The following is a 25,477-nucleotide window of genomic DNA, read 5'->3' as shown; positions in this document are numbered from 1 at the left end:
TTGGAAAAATTTTAATGTGGCTTGACTATTTTTAAAAATACCAAGGATTTACTGTCAGTTTTAGGTCTTACAATAGCATTCTATAACCACATTTTTGAGACATGAATAAAGTAGTATACAGAAATGAAACGTCAGGTCTGGAATTTGCCTGAAAATCTTAAAGAGAGGGAGAGCAGAAAGGAAGGGAGACTGAGAAATACATGTTGTTGGTATAACTTTTGTATACATTTAGTCAAATAGTTTTTATTTTGTTTATTTTTTGTAGAGACAGGATCTCGTTGTTGGCCAGGCTGGTCTCAAACTCTTGATCTCAGATGATCCACCTGCCTCGGCCTCCCAAAGTGCTGGGATTAGATGTATAAGCCACCGTGACTGGCCTCTTTTTTATTTTCTAGAAGTCAGTGATAAACCTTGGCAATATAAATCAAGTGTAAGTTGTGCAGAGGAGTAGGGAGGACAGAAGTAAACTCCAGACGTGGGGCAGCCTCTGTCCACCCTGCAAGTGCCTCCCTCTGCCCATCAGTGCAGGGCCTGCTCTCCAAAGAGGAATGAAAAGTCAAGATAGAACACAGGGTTGTGAGAGGCTCCTTTCTGACTTAGAGTAAAAATTTTATTCTCAGAGAAAAAGAAAAATGATTGAAAACCTAGCATAAGAAAAATATAATGAAAAACAAAGACAGTTTTTTTTGTCCAAAAGGGTGTCTGGATGTTGAGTTGGGTTTGTGGATTACACAGCCCTATCTTCATAACATAAATACTATGTAGTCACCAGAATTACCCATAGTCAAAGAAAATATCTTCAAATTCTCAAAAATAATGTAACTAAAAGAGGTGACCTGAATTTCCTCAACAGCACTATCCAATAGAAATTGAATGCAAGCCACAGATGCAATTTTAAATGTTCTAGTGGCTGCATTAAAAACAGACAAAAGAAACAGGAAAAATTATTTTAATATTACACAGTCATCCCTTGGTATCCATAGGGGATCTGTTCTAGGACCTCCCTTGGATGCCAGAATCTGCAGATGCTCAATTCCTCCTATTAAGTGGAGTAGTGCCAGCATATAACCTACGCACATCTCCTGCACACTTTAAATCATCTCTAGATTACTTATAACACTTAATACAATGTCAGTGTTATGTAAATAGTTGTGACATTATATGTTTCGGGAGTGATGACAAGAAAAAAAAAGGTTGTACATGTTAAGTACAGCTATATTTTTTTTCCCAAATATTTTTTGTCCTTGGTTGGTTGAATCCATGGATACGAAACCCACAGATACAAAGGGTCAATTACATTTAGCCTAATACATTCAAACCACTATCATTTCAACATCTACTCAATTTTTTTTTTTTTTTTGAGACGGAGTTTCGCTCTTGTTACCCAGGCTGGAGTGCAATGGCATGATCTCGGCTCACCGCAGCCTCCGCCTCCTGGGTTCAGGCAATTCTCCTGCCTCAGCCTCCTGAGTAGCTGGGATTACAGGCATGTGCTACCATGCCCAGCTAATTTTTTGTATTTTTAGTAGAGACGGGGTTTCACCATGTTGACCAGGATGGTCTTGATCTCTTGACCTCGTGATCCACCCGCCTCGGCCTCCCAAAGTGCTGGGATTACAGGCTTGAGCCACCGCGCCCGGCTACTCAATATTTTTAAAAAGTACTGAGATACTTCATATTTCTTCTTTTTCCATATCAAGTCTTTGAAATCTGGTATGTTTCTTACAACACATCTCGATTTGGACTGGCCACATCCCAAATGCCCAGTGACCACAAGTGGTTGGAAAGATCAGGGTCAGAGCTCCCTCCCAGCTGATAGAGCACAGTCCTACCACCCACAAACCACAGATCTTAGCAAGCGACTGGACTTCCCATCAAATAGATTTTCATTATTTGGCTTTATTTTGACAGAGTGCATAAACACAGATCTTAACCCTTCTTTGACTGCTTATTTAGTAACTAAATTATAATAAAAATAAGTGTTAACATTTAATAAAATCAAAATACCTCCAGTATTTTCCCTGAAGCCTTTTTCCAAGCTCTGAAATAAATTTCTGCAATGTATACCATCAAAGACCTATTTAAAAAGATCAAAATAATTTTAATGTAAATTTAAAGAGTTATACTTTCAACATGTATCATTTCCGCTACTCTCTAACCATAGCGAAGAAGGAACTCAGATTAAACCAGTGCTTTGCAAATTATCTATAGAAATAGGTTATCTACCTGCACAAAAAGTATAAAATGGAAACGGTTTTGGGAAGGAAAATCAACATGACAAACTATTTCCTCCTTCTCAGTCAAGGCTTACCCAGAACTTCATTATTTTCTGTGAAACTATGAGTGTGTAAGTCCAATTCTAAAGTCAAAAATATTTAAATGTAAACAAATTGTCGACTTGGAGTCATTTTGGACTTTTTATGCTATCAATTCCTCAGGTTCAAGAAGCCCTAAAATACCAGTACCAACTTAAGAATCACAACTTTAGAAATCTATTAGTTCAATTCAAATATTGTGAAGATAAGGAAATATAAAAAAGCAACCTAGTATACAAAAGGAGCACTGTAATCAGAGATCCAGAATCAAATCCCAACTTGGTATTTATACAGTTGCCTGACATTGGGAAATTTAGTAACCAAAGCCTACCTCAAAAGAGAGTTGTGAGGATTAAATTTTAAAATGCAGACTAAGTACTCAGCATTAGAGCAAATGAAGTACTTTGCCTTGTGCCTGGCAAATAGCAAGCATCCACCTGACATCTCCATCATGTATGGAGTGACAGAGTCAGGACTGCAACATTCCCTGCTGCTCCTGCAGGGTCCATAAGCTCTTCCAAGAAGCCACACAGGACAGGCCATGTTCAACCAAAAAGCACACGTTGCATTCAAAGTACCACGGACATGGCTTTATTATGAGCAAGGCTAAGGTTCAACTGGACACTATTTTAACTATTTAAAGAACTACCGCAAATTAAAACCTTAATTTCAGTGGTCACCACTGGAAAAGAACGATTTCCTATAGAAGGAAAAATTTACCCAGTGATACAATAGTACATAATAAATAACATATTTCTAAAGCTTCCAATCTATTACTATAACTTTAATAAGTCAGAGCAAATGGAATCTTTCAAAACCAGAAGACAGCACAAAATCTTAATTATCTTTAATACTTACTTTTGTAATCCCTGTAACTGGTTTTTAACGGTCCCATGGATCATTTTGATAAAGTTTATATTCCAGTTGAAGAGAGAACTAAGGAATCTTCTTCCCTACAAATAAAAAAAAGGGATATGTTTAAATTGCCACCAAATAAAAAGTTCCAAATAACAATTATTTGAACGTCTAGTAAGCGAAAACATTGCTATTGCTAAAAAGAAGGCACATGTAATTGTAATTGAAAGCACATGCACAAGTTAAACTGTTTATGAGGCCTGCATAGCTGGGGGCCATACAAGCCTCCTCCCCCAGGGCCAAGCAGCCACTACACTGAGCACCTTTGTCCTCAAGGACCACGGGTGTAGAGAGGGAGACTAGAGACAGTAACCATGGGTCCATAAACATCTCATTCTGGCTCAAGCCTGTAATCCCAGCACTTTGGGAGGCCGAGGCGGGTGGATCACGAGGTCAAGAGATCGAGACCATCCTGGTCAACACGGTGAAACCCCGTCTCTACTAAAAATACAAAACATTAGCTGGGCATGGTGGCGCGTGCCTGTAATCCCAGCTACTCAGGAGGCTGAGGCAGGAGAATTGCCTGAACCCAGGAGGCGGAGGTTGCGGTGAGCCGAGATCCCGCCATTGCACTCCAGCCTGGGTAACAAGAGTGAAACTTCGTCTCAAAAAAAAAAAAAACCATCTCATTCTGGCCCTGTCGTGGATGGCTGCATAATCGCAAATGAAAGAAAGCTTTAAGTCTAGCATAGGTGGGTGAGAATGGAGTTGAATATCTCGGTTTGTTTCACCTTCTCAGGTATAAATGAGAAAACTGAGGACTCATATAGTTAAAAGGCTAAGTGTTTGCCAAGCTAGAATTTCCAAATACACAGTCTTCAAGTCATAAATACATCAGGTATTTATGATGTACTTATGTATGTAGTAATACAATTTGAGATGTATTATGTATGTAGTACATAATGTAGTACATAACATATTTGTAGTAGCATACATTACATGCATGCTACTAGATTATATATCTGAACCTAAAAAGAATGAATATTTACACTCTATAGAGTTCATAAACTACATCTATCAAGAATTCTCTCAGTGAATAACACCTTTATCTCTTACCAGCACACCACTGCACAGAACTGGAATCCTACAGAAATGCAATACATTTTGATTCAAATCCAGGGTAAACAACAGGCAAGTTAAAAAAGAAAAAAAAACAAAAACAAACCACACAATAATATTCACTGGAAGTAATCTGTCAGTACAGGACAAGATGTTTATGGTTTACCCAGAATGACTGGGAACTGACCTGACCAAATTAATGATTGATTAGGAAACTAAGTTTAGATATCTTAAATTCAAAAGAGCACATCAATTTTTTAAGGACAGTAGGGGTTGTAACACATACATACATTTATGCATATGTTATATACCTGCACACATATATAACATATATGATTCATCAACTGCTTATGTGTAAGTCAACATAAAATAGTTTATTGTTTGAATCCATCATATTTCGGGACAATCCTGGAGACGTGTGGGGCACAGGCTGTGTCCAGCATCTTTGTAAAAACGATAGCACAGGGCAGCCCTCCCCAAGGGCTCTTAACCATCAGCACCTGGGCTGTGGTTTGATACCTATCACCTCATCCGTTTCTCACAGCAATCGTGTGAAGGAGTAACTTGCTCCTATTTTACAGAAGAAAACACTGAGGCTGAAAGGCCTGACCAAGAACAAACAAGGACCCCAAGAGCTGAAGGTCTCAGTCCCAATCACATGGCCCTTTGTCCAGCGGACTGCAGACGGTTCGCCGGGGTCCAGTTCTGTCTCTGCCACTAAGCAGCTGTGAGACCTGGAGGAAATTTATTCTGTACCTCAGAGCTGGTCCTCCTCTTCCTCTGAAGACCTTCTCCACCTCCTTCAGGGAGGAGGGGTGACTTCCTCCTTCCGACTCAGGTATATACCTGCTGCACCACGAGCACCCAAAAGCAAAGGCTTGCTCTAGTCTCCACTGACCCCTGCCTGGGCATATAGCCAAAACTCAGTAAACAACTGCAGAAGGTCCCTCACAAAAGAGCTATGTGAACCTCTCTACAATTCTTAATTCTCTAGTAGTCATGTTAACAAAAGTAAAGAAGATTAATTTTAATATTTTATGTAAAGCAATATATCTAAAATATTGTCTACTTTATTAAGTATAAAACAAAAATTGTTAATAAACCATTTCATATTCATTTCTTTCTTCAAATCCATGTGTATTTTATACTTATGGCTAATCTCAATTCAGATGGGCCCCATTTCAGGTGCTCAGTAGCCACGTATGGGAGTTGACCCTGGGACAGGTAGTGCAGCAACAGGCCAGAAGCCTCTCTGGATTTACAGGATGGGCAAAATAAAGAAATGGAGGTTATTATGGGATGACAGTTTTGAATATATGCCAATTAAAGTGGAATTAGGGCAGAAAGCCAGATCTCATTCATAGACAAGTGCTTTCTCAACCTTTTTAATCATTCTTAATTTAAAATGCAATTATGGCTCCCTGAGGATTCACACAACCACCTGTTATCATCCAATTTAATGATGAAATAAGCAAAGACTTGTAAAATGTTTGCTCTAGTACTGCCGTGCAATAAAAATGATGTGCAGTAAATATAATAGCTCCTAGTAGCTAAGCTGACTTTCATGGCAACACCAAGTGTGGTACAAACAGGAACCATGTGAACACAGTAGAAACATCTATTAAGAAGTATCTCACAAACAGACCAAAAAAGAAACACCTATTTACCTCTTCTTTCTTGATATAATTAATATTTATGAAGCACTCAAGTAACATATCTTTAATTTCTCTACTTTCCTCCAAATCATAATCAAAGCAATATAAAGCTTGATGGATACGCCAAAGCCGACATATGTCTGCACCCTAGGAATGGTACAAAAAATGTTATGCTTTTTTTAATGAACAGTAAAGTCATATTTCAAATCAAGTATATTTTATATCATAAATTGTAATTCTAGTCGATTCATCAAAGATTAGAAAATGACAAATAAAAACAGATTTTAAAATTTGCTAATACCACTTGTAGCTCTGCAGAACATTTTTTTTAAAACATAGGGAAAAAAAATAAAAAATCCAGCAAGTTCAAGAACACCCTCAATGATGAAGATATTATACATCTGAACTGTCCAGTGCAGTAGACATTAGCTGCACTTCACTGAAGAGCTACTAAAATGTGACTAGTGCAACTGAGAAACTGAATTTGTAATTATTTTTAACTTGAAATTTAAATAGCCTTCTGTGGCTAGTGGCTACTACATTGAGTAGCACAGGTTTAGAATGTTAGAAAGACATTTTAAAATAAAGTCTTAGGTAGGTGGTGTACTTCCGCAGTCCCAGCTACTCCAGAGGCTGAGGCAGATGGACTGCTAGAGCTCAGGAGTTTGAGGCTGTAGTGAGCTATGATCATACCAACTGCACTCCAGCTTGAGTAATGGAGAGAGACCCTGTCTCTAAAAAAAAAAAGAAAGCAAGCGAGCATACTGTCTTAGTCTCCAGACTCCTCCTCAATAACATGACAAAGGCTGTCTTTCCTGTGTCTTCCTTAGCAGGCAGGCCTTTCTCCCACCAGGTAACACACAAATCCTGAATAGAACTCTGTAGTTTTCGTTCAGACTCAGGTAATGCATATAAAATACCTAAAATACAGCACAGTAATTTTCCAATTAGTAGGGCAAATTCTTATTACTTCAGATTCAACAGTTTAGAGTATTATGACTTTATATATTAATTAAAGCTTCGCCAAGCAAATAATACTAGTTTATGTTTAATTTGCCAAAGATTTATATACATTAATTATAAAATGCAAATAATGTTAACTAAAAAACTGACAATTATTATAAAAAGAGACTCAACAGGCGTAATAGAAAAAAGATTTTTGGGGCCGGGCGCGGTGGCTCAAGCCTGTAATCCCAGCACTTTGGGAGGCCGAGGCAGGTGAATCACGAGGTCAAGAGATTGAGACCATCCTGGTCAACATGGTGAAACCCTGTCTCTACTAAAAATACAAAAAAAAAAAAAAAAAAAAAAAAGAAAAAAGATTTTTGGAAAGCCTCAGAGAGATCATATTGTCCAAATCTCCAACTATATAAAGGCAGATGCTGAGGCTAACCAAGCCTCAGTGTCAACACCAATGGTAACCCGGTTAACACCAGAGCCATGACAGGTCTACTGAGCAATAATCCACTACGATCCCTCAATGTGCTGGCCTCAAATTTTGGTTCAGAGGTGAAAAACAGTAAAAGCAATTACCATAATGAATACAAAAACTACAGTGCTTTTATTAACAGAAAAGCTCAGTAATTAATAATACTAATGCTCATAATCTGTAGGTATCTGAATGCCATTACACGAATATAACATTCCTGAATTAACTGGGAAGTTGACAGCAACTACAGTGTTAGCACTAAACATTTCACCAGTTATTTGCAGACTGTACAAATAAACTGATAGTAAAATTCACAAACCATTTAGTAGCTATTTTCATCCTGATTGGCGGTGACTCTTTAATAAGACACTGTATTCCAACTTAAGAATTCAGAATAAAACAATGTACTATGAAACAGATACATAAATCCAAGTGATGCTAAGAATGAGAAGGTTGATGAGAAAATTTGTCACATGAAATTAATTACACTTGCACAGCGAGGGATGAGGGTATGTGAAAATTTTTCTTAAATATCATTAAGATATTTTTATGGGCCGGGCGCAGTGGCTCACGCCTGTAATCCCAGAACTTTGGGAGGCCGAGGCGGGTGGATCACGAGGTCAAGAGATCGAGACCATCCTTGTCAACATGGTGAAACCCCGTCTCTACTAAAAATACAAAAAATCAGCTGGGCATGGTGGCACATGCCTGTAATCCCAGCTACTCAGGAGGCTGAGGCAGGAGAATTGCCTGAATCCAGGAGGCGGAGGTTGCAGTGAGCCGAGATCGCGCCATTGCACTCCAGCCTGGGCAACAAGAGCGAAACTCCTTCTCGAAAAAAAAAAAAAAAAAAAAGATATTTTTACATCTTTTGTAAATATAATTTTTATATATTTCATAATCAAATATTTTCATTAACTTAGACTAATGTACCTCCTAAATTAATAAGTAGTTTTACAGTTTTGTGAAAATTTGAAAAGTGCCATCATTTAAATTTCAGTATAGTAAAACTCCCCTAGGAGTCAACGATTACTCCTCAGATCATGTTCACAACATATTTAAAGAAAAAATTCAATGTCACAAATTCTTGGTTAAGTTGACACTATCTAGCAGTGGTAATCACATAATCAGGTATTTTCCTCTAAACAAGTTTTTGATCATTGGTCCAGTAAGTGAAAGACTTCCCTGGAAAACCTATAAACAGTAGCAGTTAGTTACTGAGTACTGCCCATCTCACCATCTGTAACATCTGAATGGAGCTTAAAGTAAACTAATTAGGCCAGACATGATGGCTCATGCCTGTAATCCCAGCACTTTGCCAGGGCAAGGTAGGAGGATCATTTGAACCCAGGAGTTTGACACCAGCCTGAGCAACAGAGTGAGATCCCGTCTCTAACAAAAAAAAAAAAAAAAAACCAGTATGTGCCTATGGTCCCAGCTACTTAGGAGGCTGAGGTGAGAGTATCACTAGAGCCCAGAAGGTTAAGGCTACAGTGAGCTGGGATCATGCCACTGCACTCCAGCTTGGACAACAGAGTGAGATTCTGTCTCTAAAAAAAAAAATGAATATTTGGGCCGGGCGCGGTGGCTCAAGCCTGTAATCCCAGCACTTTGGGAGGCCGAGGCGGGTAGATCACGATGTCAAGAGATCAAGACCATCCTGGTCAACATGGTGAAACCCCGTCTCTACTAAAAATACAAAAAATCAGCTGGGCATGGTGGTGCATGCCTGTAATCCCAGCTACTCAGGAGGCTGAGGCAGGAGAATTGCCTGAACCCAGGAGGCGGAGGTTGCAGTGAGCCGAGATCGCACCATTGCACTCCAGCCTGGGCAACAAGAGCGAAACTCCGTCTCAAAAAAAAAAAAAAAAAAAAAAAAGAATATTAAATAAATAAGTATTCAGGACAGCCCTTACGTAAGTATGTTCCTATTCTAACAGAAGAAAAAGAACTTGACTGCAAAGCTATACCTTTATATCACTTCTGCTACTGAATTCAACAGTGCTCATGAAAACAACTAGCTTCCTTTTACAAAGCATCATTCCAACACCCAGTTTTAAATATACAATTTATAACAAAGCCAACTCACCATTTAATATAATAACACATTCCAGTAAGGCTTCGTAGTTCTCATTTTCATTTATTACAAATACAGAAGCAAGAATCACAGATGTAATTGCATATATTATTTCTATGCTTTTTCTCTATAAATGAGAAGTCAAAGCACGAGTGAATTAAAATCATCAACTTAAAATCAGTTTTTAGAAGAAATTTCAGTTACAAATTTCCTAAAAATCAAGTCACAATTCTAGCTTATTCTAAAAGAATTAAAGTTGAATACTAGTCAATCATCCTAAAAGAACAGCAATATTTAGTATTAAATTAATAAGAGTAGGGTTGCAAAGTGAACAAGACTACAACAAACAGACTGAACTAAAATTCTTAACTTCTAACTTCAAAATTTGTTTTAATGTAAAATTCAATGATACACAATAAACAGTTATTTTTTAACAAAAAAAGAGAAAAAATGTTGCTCATTTTTGAAAAACAAATACTACCATTTTTGAGCCATGTTCTGTTTCCATGTTATCTTCACCCTGGGCTTCCACTTCCTGCCACCCATCCACCGGGCTTTCTAACAACACATCTGTCAATAAATCCTTCAGTCTTTGCCATAATTCTTCTTTCTGTTTCCTTGATAATTCATCCAGTAATTCATTTAGGCTGAAAGGATCAGAGGCCTCTTTCTGTAACATAAATAGCAAGTGTCACATTTCAAATACAAAAAAATTAATTATATCCTTTTCATAATGTCATTAAAAGTTTAAACTTCATTACAAGTTCAAGAGTTGGTTGCAGTATTCAAAACCCATTCCTAAAAGGGAAGAAGCAGGGGGATTCTCCACCTATTCTTTTCTTGTATCCTAATCTTTGGAGTTTAAAATTTCACCCACTCAGGAAAACCTCCCCTAAATGGGACCCAAATGTCCACCATCTCCAAACTCAGAATTAGATTACAAAAGCAGGCTAAAGTTCAGTAACAATGGCAATAATAATACTGTGGCCATGGATTTCAGCCCCATGTGGGCCCTTGACACCACCTCCTACTCATCCCTCAATATCATTCTCTCCCACTAGCCAACAAGATGATTTCAGATCCCCCCTGAAAACCCTCTAAACCCATTTCCTCTTACTGAGATGACCTCGCCTCCTCTTTGATGGTGCGAATAGGGGCCCTCATCAAAAGGGCATAGAATACAGTTAAAGGGACTCCCTGTAGCCAAATTTGGGATAATGTGAGCACCAAATAGTGACAGTGATGAATTATAATCAATTGAATAAAGTAAGAATCAACGAGGCCAAGCCAGGTACTCTGAGAGAAAGGGCTGCAGTGAGCTATGATTGTACCATTGCACTCTAGCCTGGGCAACATAGCAGAAGCCTGTCTCTAAAAAGAAAAAAATCAAGGGGGACATACTGATAATAAATATCAAACCATTAATTAATAGCACCTGCATGCTCTAGAATGTCAGTGAATAACTATAGATGCAATACGGGGTTAGAAAATCCCAGTTTTATAGCCATCACAATAATTATGGACTCTGGCAAGAATTACCAGAAGATGCTAAAACAAGTGGGCAGAAGCCTGGTGAGCAACAGGACATTACAATGTCACCACTTTCCCACAGAGGAAGGCTCCCAGAAGAGACCTGGCAGACACCTACCCACACTGGGATGAACAGACCACGCCATGTACTTCCTGTCTTGAAAGCACCGAGGACCTAACACTGTTAAGCAGTTCCTGACAAAATGCACACTAAAATTTAATAAGATCCTCAACAGATGCAAAACAAAGGCTATGCCACAAAACAGCCACTCGTACTCTTCAAATCTATCAGAGTCATAAAAAACAGTAAGATGGGGAAACTAGAGTAAAGATATCTCATAAGCCCTCCATCCCTCCCTCTCCCTCTCCTCCTGCTCTCCTAGCTCCTCACCTGCCCTGGTGTTTGTTTCCTCCTCTTAGCACTCCTCCATCTTTCATCTAGCTCTTTTTCTGCCTCCACTTGTTTACTTTTATCTCCTCTCTTCTCTCCTTTCCTTGATCCTCCTCCCCTTCATTTCTCCTCTCCCTTTTCCTTAGCCCTTTGCCTGTCAATCATGTGCAAACAGACCAGCTCTCAAATTTTTGACCTTAGACAGTGTCTTGATCTGCCTATAGACAAGACATTCAATCGTGAACAGTTGAATAATTCTTTATGCCTCAATTATGCAAAAACAACAAGTTAATGGCCCATTTAAGTCCATTAATGGTAATTTTCTAGTACATTAATGGACAGTTTGGGTGCTGGGGTCCTAGCCTGGGTAACAGATTATAGCTGCTGTGTTCAAAGATCAAGATGTTCTTTCTATTTAGGGCAAACTGGTGACTGAAGGTGACCAGTGAAATGACTGTGCTGATTCATGATGCTTACATGAGGAAATATTAGTTGACTGATGGTTAGGGCACAGAGATGAATCAGATCCCACCCTGCCCTGAGTAAGCTCACAGTTTAGGGGCAAGAATAACACCCAACAGACTGTTAAAATCTATTAGAGGTATATGCTGAAGGGTATAGCCTGAAGGAAAAGAAATAGCTGCCCATCCACCTGTGTGACAAACTAGGATGGGCTGCTAACTCCTTCCTGAAAAATCAGGCTGGAAGAAATGAGAGTGAGACAGGTTTCAGTAACAAACAACAGCAACAAAATGAGACACACACCCAGCTTCACTGAAGGCTGTCTGGAGCTGGGGATGTGAGAAATGAGTGGCTGTTGCCTAGGACAGAAGAGAGCTGGCTGGAAGGGCAAGGAAAGGATGAGGGACAAAAGGTGTTCAAATATCAAAATGTTCTACCTCTCCCCAGAGTGGCCTTGGGGTGGTCATTGCCTGGCACTGCCACATTCGCAGTGACAGCCCAGGCCTCGAGGGCCATAGGACACTGGGCAAAGGCAGGGCAACACAAAAGCCCAGCAGTTAGGAAGAACACATGCAGACTAGTGAGCTGCCTGTGGGCATCCCTCCACAACCTCCTCTAGCACCAGGCCGCAGAGTTGTGCAGCCCTGTGCTGCACAAAGTGTACGAGGCTGAGGCGCCAGTCGGGTGGAAAGCCTGCAGGGCCTCTCCTCCCTATGTGAGTGCCTTGGCCACCTGTGCCCAGCATGGGTGCCTTTTTGTAGGCTATATGCCCAGAGGGAACTATTCTCTTGTGATTGGCACAAAGTGTATGAAGCAGGGGAAGTCTTGTTGCACAATAAAAAAAAACTTGGTAGCATAAAGCAACAATTTTACTGTATCTCATGAATCAGATGCTCACTCTTAGGGTCTCATGTCTGTGCTTAAGGTGGCAGCTGGGTGTTGAATGTCTGGCACTTTGGTGCCCACTAATGAGGTCTCAACCTCCAGCCTTTGCGTGTGGTCTCTCTCTCCAGCAGGGAGTGATCCTGAACTTCTTACATGACAACCAGGGGCTCCAAAGAGAAGTAGAAGCTGCCAAATTTTCTGAATGCCACTTCTTCAATATTCCGTCCATCAAAGCAGGCACAAGCCCAATTCAGATTCAAGAGGAGAGGACATAGGCTGCAGAGGTTTATTTAACAGGATTATCCGCAATGTTAAATTTCCCAATTTTGAGGATTTTAATATGGTTATATAACAGGATATCTTTAATTTAGAAAAACACAAACTGAAACGTTTACAGATAAAGAGGCACAATGCCTGCAACTGATTCGAGTGATTTTAAAAAATGTAAATGCAAAGAATAATAAAGAAAATGTGGCAAGTGGTAAAAACTGGTAAATCTGGGTATAGGTTATTCAGAAGTATTCATGATTCCTTTGAATTTCTCTTCCAGCTTTTAACTTAGCAATTATTTCAACAGGAAAGAAATTACTTCTCCACCCTAACCCTGCCACACTGCTCCTCCTCCTTAGTAAGTCCACACCCTTAGCTTCCCAAGTGTGCCCTGCCTCAGGGTCTCAGCCTTTCCCATTCCTTTTGTCTAGAATCTTCTTTTCCCAAATCTCTACATGGCCCATTTGGATCTCTGATCTTATCACCTAGTGATGTCATGGCTACCAAAACATCATAGTTTTTTTTTGTTTTTTTTTTTGATCCGTGGTTTTCTTTTTAATTATCTTAAGTCTTATGATCACACATCATTTTTAAATTTGTGTATATCTCCTCTACTTTAATCCTTTTAAGTTGGCAAAAGCACCATTCCCAATCACAAATACACAGCAGTTGTACAGTTTTGTTTCTGAATGGCTGTTTAAAGACAATCCTAAGTTATAACTTAGTTTGACTTATATTGTAAAGAATCCAAGAGTGAAGTTTAATTGGCTACTATTTTAAAAGCATGTGACCTTATAGATCATCTATAAAATGTGTGAAGTGTTAAATAATTTTTGATATTACACATAAACCACACAAAATGCCTTTCAATAAGTAAAAGGAACCATTTTAAATACAGGAAATTCTAATTAGATTGGCATAGTTAAGGCCAAAAATATAAAATAGCCATTGCTACCCATTTATCTTGCCTTTAAGAGGCAAATGAACACAAAACACAGGTGAATCTCGCTTGGTTCTGAGACAGTGAAGGAATTTCCCCCATATTTAAATATATTCACATAACCAGTTATATAAATCTAAATATAAAACCAATCTCCAGTAAGTTTTAAGATGGCACTCACCATCTTTGCAAAAAATTTAACATTACTAACGAAGTCTAATCATATCTTTAGAAAGGGTAAACAGTGACAGAACTTACTAAATTGGAATTACTATTAAAATCCAAAAACTAAACATACTCATTTAACCACAAGCCAGTCTTAGTTTTAAATCAGGTCTGCCCAAAAAAATATTCTGTCAGTCATTCATGATGTAAATTCTGGTGTATGAGATCTATTAAAGTATGGTACACATAAAAAAGTCATGAGACATTTGTTTTGTAATAAATAAGGCAATGGCCAATTATTACTCATTAGCAGATTTTTTGAGATAAGCTATTAAGTCTTCCTTTTCTCCCTTCTTCTTAATGCCGACAAAGAACATTTTTGTTCCAGGGATATACTTCTTGGGATTCTTCAAATATTCCATCAGTGTATCCTCTCCCCAGATGATGCCTTTGTTCTTATTGGCTTCAGTGTAAGTGAATCCAGAGGCCTGACCTGTCTTCCGCCCAAAGATACCATGGAGATTAGGTCCAGTCTTGTGCTTGCCTCCCTTTTCCACGGTGTGACATTGGGAACACTTCTGAATAAAAATCCTCTTGCCTTTCTCAACATCACCCATATTTAATTCTTTTTCGTGGTTAGCGCAGCAAAGGTTACCGCTCAGAAGCCGGATGTCCCACTCTCTCCAAAACATCATAGTTTAAAAGATTAATCACTTTGTAGTAATGACTAATCTTTTAATCTTTTAAAGTTTGTGGCAATGTTGGTGTAAACAAACCTATTTTTTTTATCATTGTTTCAAAGTGTATTCCTTTCACATTGTTTTTTTAAGTTAACTGTAAACTAGCCTTAGGCAGGTGCTTCAAGAGAAATTCCGGAAGAAAACACTGTTATCACAGGAGATGATATGACAGCTGCATGTCTGTTATTGCCCTTGAAGACCTTCCACTGGGACAAGATGTTATGGTGGAAGACAGTGATATTGATGATCCTGACTTGGTATAGGTTCATGCTAATGTGTGTGTTTGTGTCTCAGTTTTTAACAAAAAAAAGTTTAAAAGGTAAAAATAGATGGCCAGGCACAGTGGCTCACGCCTATATTCCCAGCACTTTGGAAGGCCAAGGCAGGTGAATCACCTGAGGTCAGGGCTTTGAGACCAGCCTGGCCAACATGACAAAATCCCGTCTCTACTAAAAATACAAAAATTAGCCAGGTGTGGTAGCATGTACCTGTAATCCCAGCTACTCAGGAGGCTGAGGCAGGAGAATTGCTTGAACCCAGGAGGCAGAGGTTGCAGTGAGCCGAGACAGTGCCACCGCACTCTAGCCTGGGCAACAGAGCTAGACTTGGTCTCAAAAAAAAAAAAAAAAAAAAAAAGAAAAAGGCAGGGGGGAAGAGAAAAAAGCTTATCAAATAAGAGTATAAAGAAAGGATTTTTAGCAAAGACATGGAATCAACCTAAATGCCCATCAATGATAGACTGGATAAAGAAAATGTGGTACATATACACCATGGAATACTATGCAGCCATAAAAAAAGAATGAGATCAAGTCCTTTGCAGGGACATGGATGGAGCTGGGGGCCATTATCCATAGCAAACTAACACAGTTTAACAGAAAACTAAATATACCATGTTCTCACTTATAAGTAGGAGTGAAATGATGAGAACACATGGACACAGGGGGAACAACACACACTGGCCTATTGGAGGGTGGAGGGTAGGAGAAGGGACAGGATCAGGAAGAATTAATGGGTACTAGGCTTAATACCTAGGTGATAGCCGGGCAAGGTGGTTCACGCCTGTAATCCCAGCACTTTTGGAGACCAAGGCAGGCGGATCACCTGAGGTCAGGAGTTTGAAACCAGCCCGATCAACATGGAGAAACCCCGTCTCTACTAAAAATATAAAAATTAGCCAGGTGTGGTGGCACATGCCTGTAGTCCCAGCTACTCGGGAGGCTGAGGCAGGAGAATCACTGGAATCCAGGAGGCAGAGGTCACGGTGAGCTGAAATTGTGCCATTGCACTCCAGCCTATGCAACAAGAGCAAAACTCCATCTCAAAAAAAAAAAAAAAAAAAAAAAAACCTGGGTGATGAATAATCTGTACAATAAACCCCCATGATACAAGGTGACCTATGTAACAAACCTGCACATGTACCCCTGAATATAAAAGTTAAAATAAAATAAAGATTTTTTCGTAAAGCAAAATGAGTTTGTGTTTTAAGCTAACTTACTATAAAAAATTTTTAAAGTTTAAACTTTTTTAAAATTTATCAATTAAAACAATTACAGTAAGCTAAAGTTAACTTATTAGTGGAGAAAATGATTTTTATAAATTTACTATAGCCCGAGTATAACGTGTTTATAGTTTATAGTAGTGTACAATGAAGTATTAGGTCTTCATATTTAGTCACGACTCACTTAATCAAAGAACAACTTCCAGTTCTGCAACCTCCAGTCATAGTAAGTGCCCTATTCAGGTGCATCATTATGTTTTATGCTGTATTTTTACTGTACCTTATCCTGTTTAGATACGCATTTACCATTGTGTTATAATACTGTGCCTACAGTATCCACTACAGTGTAGGTAACACCCACAGGGGCACCAAGGAAGAACTGTGCAGACTACAGTCACAATTAGTGCCTGAAATATAACCCACTGCTTATTTATATCTAGCTTATATATATAATCACACCTAGTCCCATGTAATCTTTCTATATAATCATATAACTCACTGCTTACTATACTAGCTTATATATATAATCACACTTAGTCCCATATAATCTTTCTATATGATCATCTAACAGATGTAGTCGGAGCTGTACTGACACATTTAGTGCTGATTTATAGAATCCTTCTGTAGAACCATATAGTAGTTTGTAGTAGGAGGAATGCCCAGAGCAGTCACAGAACAGAAGCAGTACGTAGGAAAACAGCCAGACCAGGACAAGAACCAAAGACCCAGGCGGTGGCATCCCTGCCTGAAAGGGCATACGCTGTATGGCAGGCTTGGAGCAAGTGCTTCTCCTCCTGATAAAGGAGTTGTAGTACCTTGCATGAAGTTCCTGTGTAAAGTAGGCCTCAATCCTGAGATCCCGCAAATAGCCGAGGGAGAAGAACCCCTCTGGTGTGACCAGTCACGGCAGCTGTACACCCTGTCAGTCTTTTTTCCCTTCTGTGCTAGCTCAAATCATCCTCCCATAAATATCTTAAGAGAAGAGCACAAGTCTGTCAGCTCCCACTGCATTGGCTTACAATATCCTTCTACTGTATTAGAAATCCTCTGAAGTTTCCAGCCCCCAGATAAGAAGTGTTACGCACAACACCTGTTGCACACAGCCCACCTCACTGCCTCGGTGACCTAATGGGGGTGGACCCCTTTTCTGTACAGGAACCTCTACTACCGCATGGCACGGCCTCCTACTGCACACGGCCCACCTCTCTGCCCAGGTGCCATAATGGGGTGGCCCCCTCGCTTGTGACTCATGTGATTATGTATGCCCTATCACTAAGCCTATAGATGATGACCTCACACATGACCCTGCCCCCTGCTTGTACCTAATAAATACAGATGCTTCTGGGCATTCGGGACCTTGCCTGTCTCCGCTCATAAGTGGCATGGCCCCCCGAGTCCAGCTGCTCTTCTCCATTTCTTCAGTGTCCTGTCTCTTTACTTCTCGGATCCTGCACCTCAGCATAGCATAAGGGACACCCCACAACCCAGTGGGGCCAACAGCCCTACAGTACAGTAACGTGTTATATAGGTTTGTAGCCTAGGATGGTACTGTACCATCTAACCCAGGTGTATAAGTGGGCTGCTCCCAACTGGGTATATGTAAGCACACTTTAGGATAGTCACACAACAATGAAATTACCTAATGACGCATTTCTCAGGACATATCCTCAGCAAGAATCACTTGACTGTACCAGCTCTGATCAAATATCTCCTCTGAGGTTTTCTTTAGCCACTCCATCATTCCCAACTTCTACTGGCTTTACTAGTAGTACTTAGTAGCAGTATCTTTTTGGTTTTTTTTTTTTTTTTGAGACAGGGTCTTGCTTTGTCACCCAGGCAGGAGTGCAGTTGCACAATCATAGCTCAATGCAACCTCAAACTCCTGGCCTAAGTGATTCTCCTGCCTCAGCCTCCCAAGTAGTTGAGACTACAGGCACAAGCCACTACACTTGGTCAATTTTTTAACATTACTGTAGAGACGAGTTCTCACTATGTTGCCCAGGCTGGTGTTAAACTCCTGGCCTCAAACGATCCTCCTGCCTCAGCCTCCTAAAGCTCTGGGATTACAGGCATGAGTCACTGCACCCAGCCTCTACGTGCTTCATTATTTATATATGTGTCTTGTTTTTCTTCCTCTACCATTAGAACATAAACCCCCATTTGTGCAGAAACTTTGCTTTGTGTGTACTACAACCCCAACTCTCAGTGCAGTGTCTGGCATACAGAAGGCATTCAGGACATGTTTGTTAAATGACGGAATTCTCCTCAGTGCTGTGTCCCACTCCCCGTCACTGATTCTCCAACAAGGACAAGGGCACACGGTATAATCAGTTCTGCTGTGCATCACGTGGTTTCATCAAGCTGACAAGAAATTTAACCAGGTGAATGCAGAAAACTGCACCCATTGACTGGAGTCACCAGGATCCCATGAAACATATCTCAGACACCTAGCAGCTCAGTGCATTCACACCTGGGCCACTCATTGTGCCCCTCACCCACTATGACCCAAAGGCCCCACCCCACTTCACTGTGCTCTCCCCAAGCCCACGGTGCTCTCTAATGCTCCCGATTCCCCTCTGCCTAGCTTCCCTTTTTCCCCTCTGTTCTACCTCATTTTCTTCCTCTTAAGCACAGAGGAGCAGGTGTACCCTGGAAGCATAGGCACCCACTTCCAACTATAGAATTTAAATATTTTTCTTTCTTTTTTTTTTTGAGACGGAGTTTCGCTCTTGTTACCCAGGCTGGAGTGCAATGGCGCGATCTCGGCTCACCGCAACCTCCACCTCCTGGGTTCAGGCAATTCTCCTGCCTCAGCCTCCTGAGTAGCTGGGATTACAGTCACGCGCCACCATGCCCAGCTGATTTTTGTATTTTTAGTAGAGACAGGGTTTCACTGTGTTGACCAGGATGGTCTCGATCTCTTGACCTCATGATCCACCCGCCTCGGCCTCCCAAAATGCTGGGATTACAGGCGTGAGCCACCACGCCCAGCCAGAATTTAAATATTTTTCAAGCTAAATTGCCATGCTTACTATAGTATTTATGTATTTCTTAGTGATTTAACATATAAAATTATGCTACTGTTTTATTAGGTTCCTATCTGTTTTTAACGTGTTACTGGCAAAATTTTTCAGTGTTGCCCCCCAACCTCCATTTTCCCCAAAATCTCTGGGTTTTTCTAACCAATTCTGCAGAGTGCAGTGATTGCTGGCAACGCATGTGTGCGACTATAGCAGAACTAATCGTACTTGGAGAGGTTTTCCTGATAAGTCTCAAACTGATTTAAGTTCTTATCAAATTGAACTATGGGAAAACATCGTAATTATATAAAATGACATTTATGTCATTCAACTTGATGAAACCACGTGATGCACAATCCTACACATTTTCATTTTTACCTTTAAGAGCTACACAGTGACTAGGTACTAAGCTGAACCGTTAAGTGTCAATAAAGCGTATTATTGATAAACTAGAGTTAACGCCTCATTAGTATAAGGACTAATTCAGAATTCTCCTGAGATGTCTGCTGGCCGTCCAGCAACACTGCAAAGGCTGGTTGGCACACAACAGGGGTGGCTGGAAATGAAGCACACCAGAAGGGCACTTGTCATTGTGACTACCAGTGTGATTTTGACTTACTATTTTTACCTTTGATTTTCAATTTAGTTTGCTGTGATTTTGTTAACATTATGGTATGCACTTTGCAACAGCAATCTTTTAGACTTTAAAATGTGTATATATTGCATTTCCAGTACAAGCTATATACACTGCTACTGCTAAAGCAGACATTTATATAATATCTAAATAATTTGCTCTTATAAACACTTCTATGGTGACAAGATGCCTGTGAATTTGTGTTTATTTTTAAGTTTACAGGGTATCATTTTATAATACCAAAACATATAAGCTCATTTCTCTTATAAAGAAAGCCAATTTCTTAAATGTTACTACAGGTATTGATCGACTAACCATCTACGCAACTTGTGACCATTCGACTTTACGACCACAGTCGCTAGCCACGACTGCTCCGCGTCTGGCAGCGCAAACGTTGCCCAGCTGGGCGTACAACAGTGCGGACCAGCTTCTGGCAGCACTACCATCTCCGCATGCACCATTTCAATTGTATAAATAGCCTACTCAACTTACGACTAAATCATGTTATGACCAGTCCACGGTCCTGACCGTGGTTGTAAGTTGAGTACTAGCTGTAGTAACAAATTCATTATTAGATTCTTCTCTAAGTATTTGTTGTCACTAGTTTGATTTTCACCACATAAGAAAAACAAGTGAGACAAGTATGCTAAGGGTCTTCTGCCCCAAAGATACTTTTGTATTTCTTTTTTTTTTTTTTTTTTTGAGACGGCGTTTCACTCTTGTTACCCAGGCTGGAGTGCAATGGCCCGATCTCGGCTCACCGCAACCTCCGCCTCCTGGGTTCAGGCAATTCTCCTGCCTCAACCTCCTGAGTAGCTGGGATTACAGGCACGCACCACCATGCTGACCAGGATGGTCTCGATCTCTTGACCTTGTGATCCACCCGCCTCGGCCTCCCAAAGTGCTGGGATTACAGGCTTGAGCCACCGCGCCTGGCTACTTTTGTATTTCAGAGTCAGTGCCTCCAACGCTGGCTTCCTCAGAGCTCTGTCCAAGGCCCTTTTCTCCAAAACAGTAGAGAGATAACTGCAGGCATTCCCACAACTTAGGTTTCCATGCCCAACCTGCGTCTAGCCCAGGCCTTTCCCCTGGTATTCAGACGTGCAGGTCTGACTACCGGCCATCTGTTGGTGAGCATCCCACCAGCAGTCATCTGCCACCTCCAAAATGGAACCACCTTCTCCCTTGAATCCACCCTCTTCCCACAATCAAGAGCTTGCTGAATGGTATTACACAGTCAGATGCCTGGGCCCCTCCCCATATCCAAGCAATCCAATAATGCCATCACTGTACTTCCAAGCAGCTTCCCATTTCCAGTTCCTAATTCAACCATCTTTATGAAGAGCAGGACCTAAGAGGTTAGTCTCTTAAATATATCCCTTTGACATACTTTTCACTTGCAGCCAAAGGAATATTTCCAAAAAGCAAACCATATTTTTCTCCTTACCTCTATTTTGTCCACTAGTTCTCTCTCCTCTTTTGCTCTCTTTCTCCCTTGCCTACAGCTGACTCCCTGCTTCAAGCACCTGGTAAAGGCCCGCATAGCCTATCCACTAGCCTCATCCTCTGCCTTCCTGCTGAACTTCAAATTCAAACACAACAAGCCTTCTCTAGTCCTCAGAGTAACCTTCTTAGTCAGACGGGTCCTTACCCATAACAGCCCTCTTTGACTGGTTAACTTCTGTTTATCTTTTATATCTTAGCTTAGCCCACCAGCAGGTAGATTTGAGTATAAAGGGTTTGGTTTTCTTCTTTCAAATAAACATTGGTCTCTAAGGATTCACTGAGATAACTATGTTTTGTTTGGAGACATAATGATTTTAGAACATATTTCATATTCACAGTCAAAAATCACAACAAAACTAAAACATGAAACTTACATCAAGTTGAACAAATTGCAGAAACTCTCCAACCAGCTCCTTAGACACGGCTTGTACGAATGTCTCACGTTTTTCCATGACAGATGGAACTGTTCAAATGGCATTTATTTTTTAACCCTAGTGGAAAACACAATCATACTGAAACACTTGCAAATATATCTTTTCCTACAAGATTTAATTTGATATTAACATCCAAGAACTGCAAGAAAATTCCTGAACCACGTATTGTAGGTATTGTAGACAGTTTCTAAAAATATTCTCACATAAAACAAGTTATGATATTTGAAAGACAATTTACTTATTTCCTTTACTGGGGATGTTAATATCATGACATTAATGATATTTTATCAACAACTGTTAATAAAATTACCAACTAAGGAGGGTGAAATCGAAATAGCCTTAGGAAGCTCACCACCATCTCTCCCTTTTTAGTACCTTAGCAAGATGCTGTCTTGGCAGATCTGAGTTGATTCAACAAAAGAATAATCTGATCCCGGCTGCTAGATTCTGAAGATGTTCCCTTTCAAAAGGCCATTCCTCCATCAAAAAAAATCCCAGTTAGTGTCATTCTGTTATTCAAAGTGAGATGGAGAACGGTGGCCCTGGGGTCACCTGGGATCTTGTTAGACTATTCATTAGGCATGCTCAACCACAGCACCCTCCTCCCAACCCTTCGGGATAATGAGCTCAGGGGACTTTGTATACCTTCCATCCTGCCGGTGTTTTTCAAGGAAATTCTATTTCATATTCACAACACCTGGAGCTATTGGTGCCCTACTCAAAAGATATCAACCTAAAGATGAGATAATAGCAAATGATGGAACACATTTGCAGTAGGACCCCCCCACCTTAAAAATAAATAAAAACTATTTGCACATTATAAATAGAGCAATATGAAAAACTACTGGCAGTAATTATGGGGATAGTCATCTTAAACATGTAATACTAGATTTTAATGTCTAAATTGAACAAAGCAGAAAATAACCTCGGTGTAATGACTCCCCACATAAGTTAACAGTAAATTCTGGTCACCTCATTCCTCAACTCAAATGGCTGAACTATGAACTATAGTCATGTACCACATAACAGTCAGTCAACAGCAGATCATATATATGACAGTGGTCCCATAAGATTATAATATCTTTACTGTGCCTTTAATATGCTTAGATATGTTTAGCCATACCAATACTATTGTGTTACAGTTGCCTACAGTATTCAGTACAGTAACATTCTAGGAGCAGTAGGCGCCACCATACAAATACAGCCTCTGTGTGCAGGCTACACCATCTAGGTGTAGGCAAGTGCACTCTGCGATGTTCACGCAATGATAAAACTGCCCAACGACCACGTGTCTCCCTCTTTAAATCAGCCATGGCTGGCACCCTTTTTACTGACAAAGAAAATGGGGAGAAAAGGGAGAGTGGCCAGGACAAAGTCATGATTTTAGAAAAATAATCCAACAAGGCGCAGCAAACACATGCAGTTACACACCTTCTCCTGGCAAGTGTGTGAACACTCTCCACTTTTTCAGAGTTCTGGTCACTCTTCTTCTTTGCTCTATTTCCAAGTGTACCTCTTTGGCATTTTAGTCCAACATACAGTAACATACTTCCTTTTGACTACCAAACTGATTTCCATATTTCCCATTTTCTCTCTTATATTAGTGACTGTAATTTTTTTTTTTGAGACGGAGTTTCGCTCTTGTTACCCAGGCTGGAGTGCAATGGCGCGATCTCGGCTCACCGCAACCTCCGCCTCCTGGGTTCAGGCAATTCTCCTGCCTCAGCCTCCTGAGTGGCTGGGATTACAGGCACGCACCACCATGCCCAGCTAATTTTTTGTATTTTTAGTAGAGACGGGGTTTCACCATGTTGACCAGGATGGTCTTGATCTCTTGACCTCGTGATCCACCTGCCTCGGCCTCCCAAAGTGCTGGGATTACAGGCTTGAGCCACCACGCCCGGCGACTGTAATTTTTTAATAGTTTTCTATCTCCCAAAGTGGCAATATTCCATGTTTCTTGTACCATACGTGCATAAGACCTCGGCCTGCAGCCAGAATGCTACTTTCAAGGTAAAAAGTCACCTCACCGTCCAGTTATCAATCCGAAGAGCAGGCAACTCTTCGCACAGGTCTGGTACTGAATCAAGACGGGCATTAAAAAGAAGAAATCCGGGCCGGGCGCGGTGGCTCAAGCCTGTAATCCCAGCACTTTGGGAGGCCGAGGCGGGTGGATCACGAGGTCAAGAGATCGAGACCATCCTGGTCAACATGGTGAAACCCCGTCTCTACTAAAAATACAAAAAATTAGCTGGGCATGGTGGCGCGTGCCTGTAATCCCAGCTACTCAGGAGGCTGAGGCAGGAGAATTGCCTGAACCCAGGAGGCGGAGGTTGCGGTGAGCCGAGATCGCGCCATTGCACTCCAGCCTGGGTAACATGAGTGAAACTCCGTCTCAAAAAAAAAAAAAGAAGAAATCCCTGTAACCTTCTCACCACCTGTGACTTCCCACTCCGTCCCCAAACTCCTTCCTCATGGACACAAGAGGCACCAAACCAGCGGCAAGAGTTCAGGTGACTGATGTCTCTGAGGCCAAGGCCCATGTCCACAGCTGGGGGAATAGTTTCTGAGGGCAGCACCCACACCCAGGGCTCAGGGGGACGGTCTCTGAGGGCAGTGCCCATGCCCAGGGCTGAGGGGACGCTCTCTGAGGGCGGTGCCCATGCCCAGGGCTCAGGGGGATGCTCTCTGAGGGCGGTGCCCATGCCCAGGGCTCAGGGGGATGCTCTCTGAGGGCGGTGCCCATGCCCAGAGCTGAGGGGTCGCTCTCTGAGGGCGGTGCCCATGCCCAGGGCTCAGGGGGAGCCTGAGGGCAGTGCCCGCGCCCGGGGGTGGGGGACGCCGAGAGTGGCGCCCGCGCGCGGGGCTGGGATTTCCCTCTGACGTGGACAGGAAGGACGGGCGTCCCCGCGGTAGGGAGAGGGGTGGCCCGGGGCCCCCGGTTCCGTCCGGTCCGATCAGAGGCAGCGCTGCCCGCGCTCCGGCCGGCCACCTCCTTAGACGAGCGGAGGCCGGGACCCCGACCCGCCCAGGAGGGGCTTCCGGCCCGATCATTGCGACCTCCCAGCCCTGCTCCGAACCCAATCCCGGATCTGCACCGCAACTCTCACCTGGGCTCCCGGACCCGCCGTTTCCCGCGCTCGGACCAGATTCAAACGCACCCGCCGGCGCCCCAGACGCGCCCCGCCCTCCCGGTCGTCATCAAGCGCCGCTCTCGCGAGAGCTGGACGCCGCCAGCCTCGGGCCCCGCCCCGCGGCCGCTCCGCCCCGCCTCCAGGCCGCGCCCCGCCCACACGCCCGGCCGGCCCTCCTCCCGCCTATGCCCCGCCTCTTGGGGTGCGGCCTCGGCCGCTTAGCCCAGTGCGCGGTCGCGCACAGCGGAACGCGCACGCGCGGCGCCACAGCTGGGCCCCATGCGCACTGCGCGCGCCGACGAAAACTGCGCGCTCGTGCGCGTCCTGAGGCCTCCGCGGAGGGCGCGCGGGGCCCAGGAGAGGGCGGGGCGGGGCGGGGCCCAGGAGAGGGCGGGGCGGGGCGGGGCTGGAGGAAGGA

General features: G+C 42.0%; 2 protein-coding genes and 1 long non-coding RNA gene across 7 annotated transcripts in view; 1 reads left to right on the top strand and 2 right to left on the bottom strand.

The window, feature by feature from the left end:
• NCAPG2 (non-SMC condensin II complex subunit G2) overlaps positions 1-25,138 on the bottom strand; it is an 86,447-nt gene extending 61,309 nt beyond the window's left edge. For 2 of the 5 annotated variants that reach the window (XM_032244870.1, XM_032244874.1), the window contains exons 1-9: positions 25,036-25,123; positions 22,301-22,402; positions 21,866-21,982; positions 9,932-10,120; positions 9,463-9,577; positions 6,710-6,864; positions 5,957-6,091; positions 3,174-3,268; positions 2,008-2,077 (exon numbers count right to left, since the gene is read on the bottom strand). In XM_032244870.1, the coding sequence (XP_032100761.1) occupies positions 2,008-2,077; positions 3,174-3,268; positions 5,957-6,091; positions 6,710-6,864; positions 9,463-9,577; positions 9,932-10,120; positions 21,866-21,943 (837 nt within the window). In that variant the 5' untranslated portion in view covers positions 21,944-21,982; positions 22,301-22,402; positions 25,036-25,123. Of the gene's footprint in view, positions 1-2,007; positions 2,078-3,173; positions 3,269-5,956; positions 6,092-6,709; positions 6,865-9,462; positions 9,578-9,931; positions 10,121-21,865; positions 21,983-22,300; positions 22,403-22,570; positions 22,659-25,035 lie in introns of all 5 variants that reach the window. The other 3 variants (XM_032244872.1, XM_032244873.1, XM_032244871.1) reach the window with 3 other exon arrangements.
• On the bottom strand, positions 14,278-14,803 carry LOC116527767 (cytochrome c-like). Its single transcript, XM_032244875.1, has one exon. It carries the CDS (start codon positions 14,786-14,788, stop codon positions 14,393-14,395), a length of 396 nt encoding a protein of 131 aa, XP_032100766.1. The 5' UTR covers positions 14,789-14,803; the 3' UTR covers positions 14,278-14,392.
• LOC116527769 lies at positions 17,338-24,233 on the top strand. The gene is made up of 3 exons (XR_004258725.1): positions 17,338-17,843; positions 18,971-18,975; positions 24,220-24,233. It is a non-coding gene; the product is annotated as an uncharacterized LOC116527769 (long non-coding RNA).
• Positions 25,139-25,477: the final 339 nt, after the last annotated feature.

The sequence above is a fragment of the Sapajus apella genome, unplaced genomic scaffold, assembly GCF_009761245.1.
Source record: "Sapajus apella isolate SASKATOON/1434 unplaced genomic scaffold, GSC_monkey_1.0 scaffold56, whole genome shotgun sequence".
NCBI lineage: Eukaryota > Metazoa > Chordata > Mammalia > Primates > Cebidae > Sapajus > Sapajus apella.
This window is presented reverse-complemented; position numbering and strand designations above follow the sequence as displayed.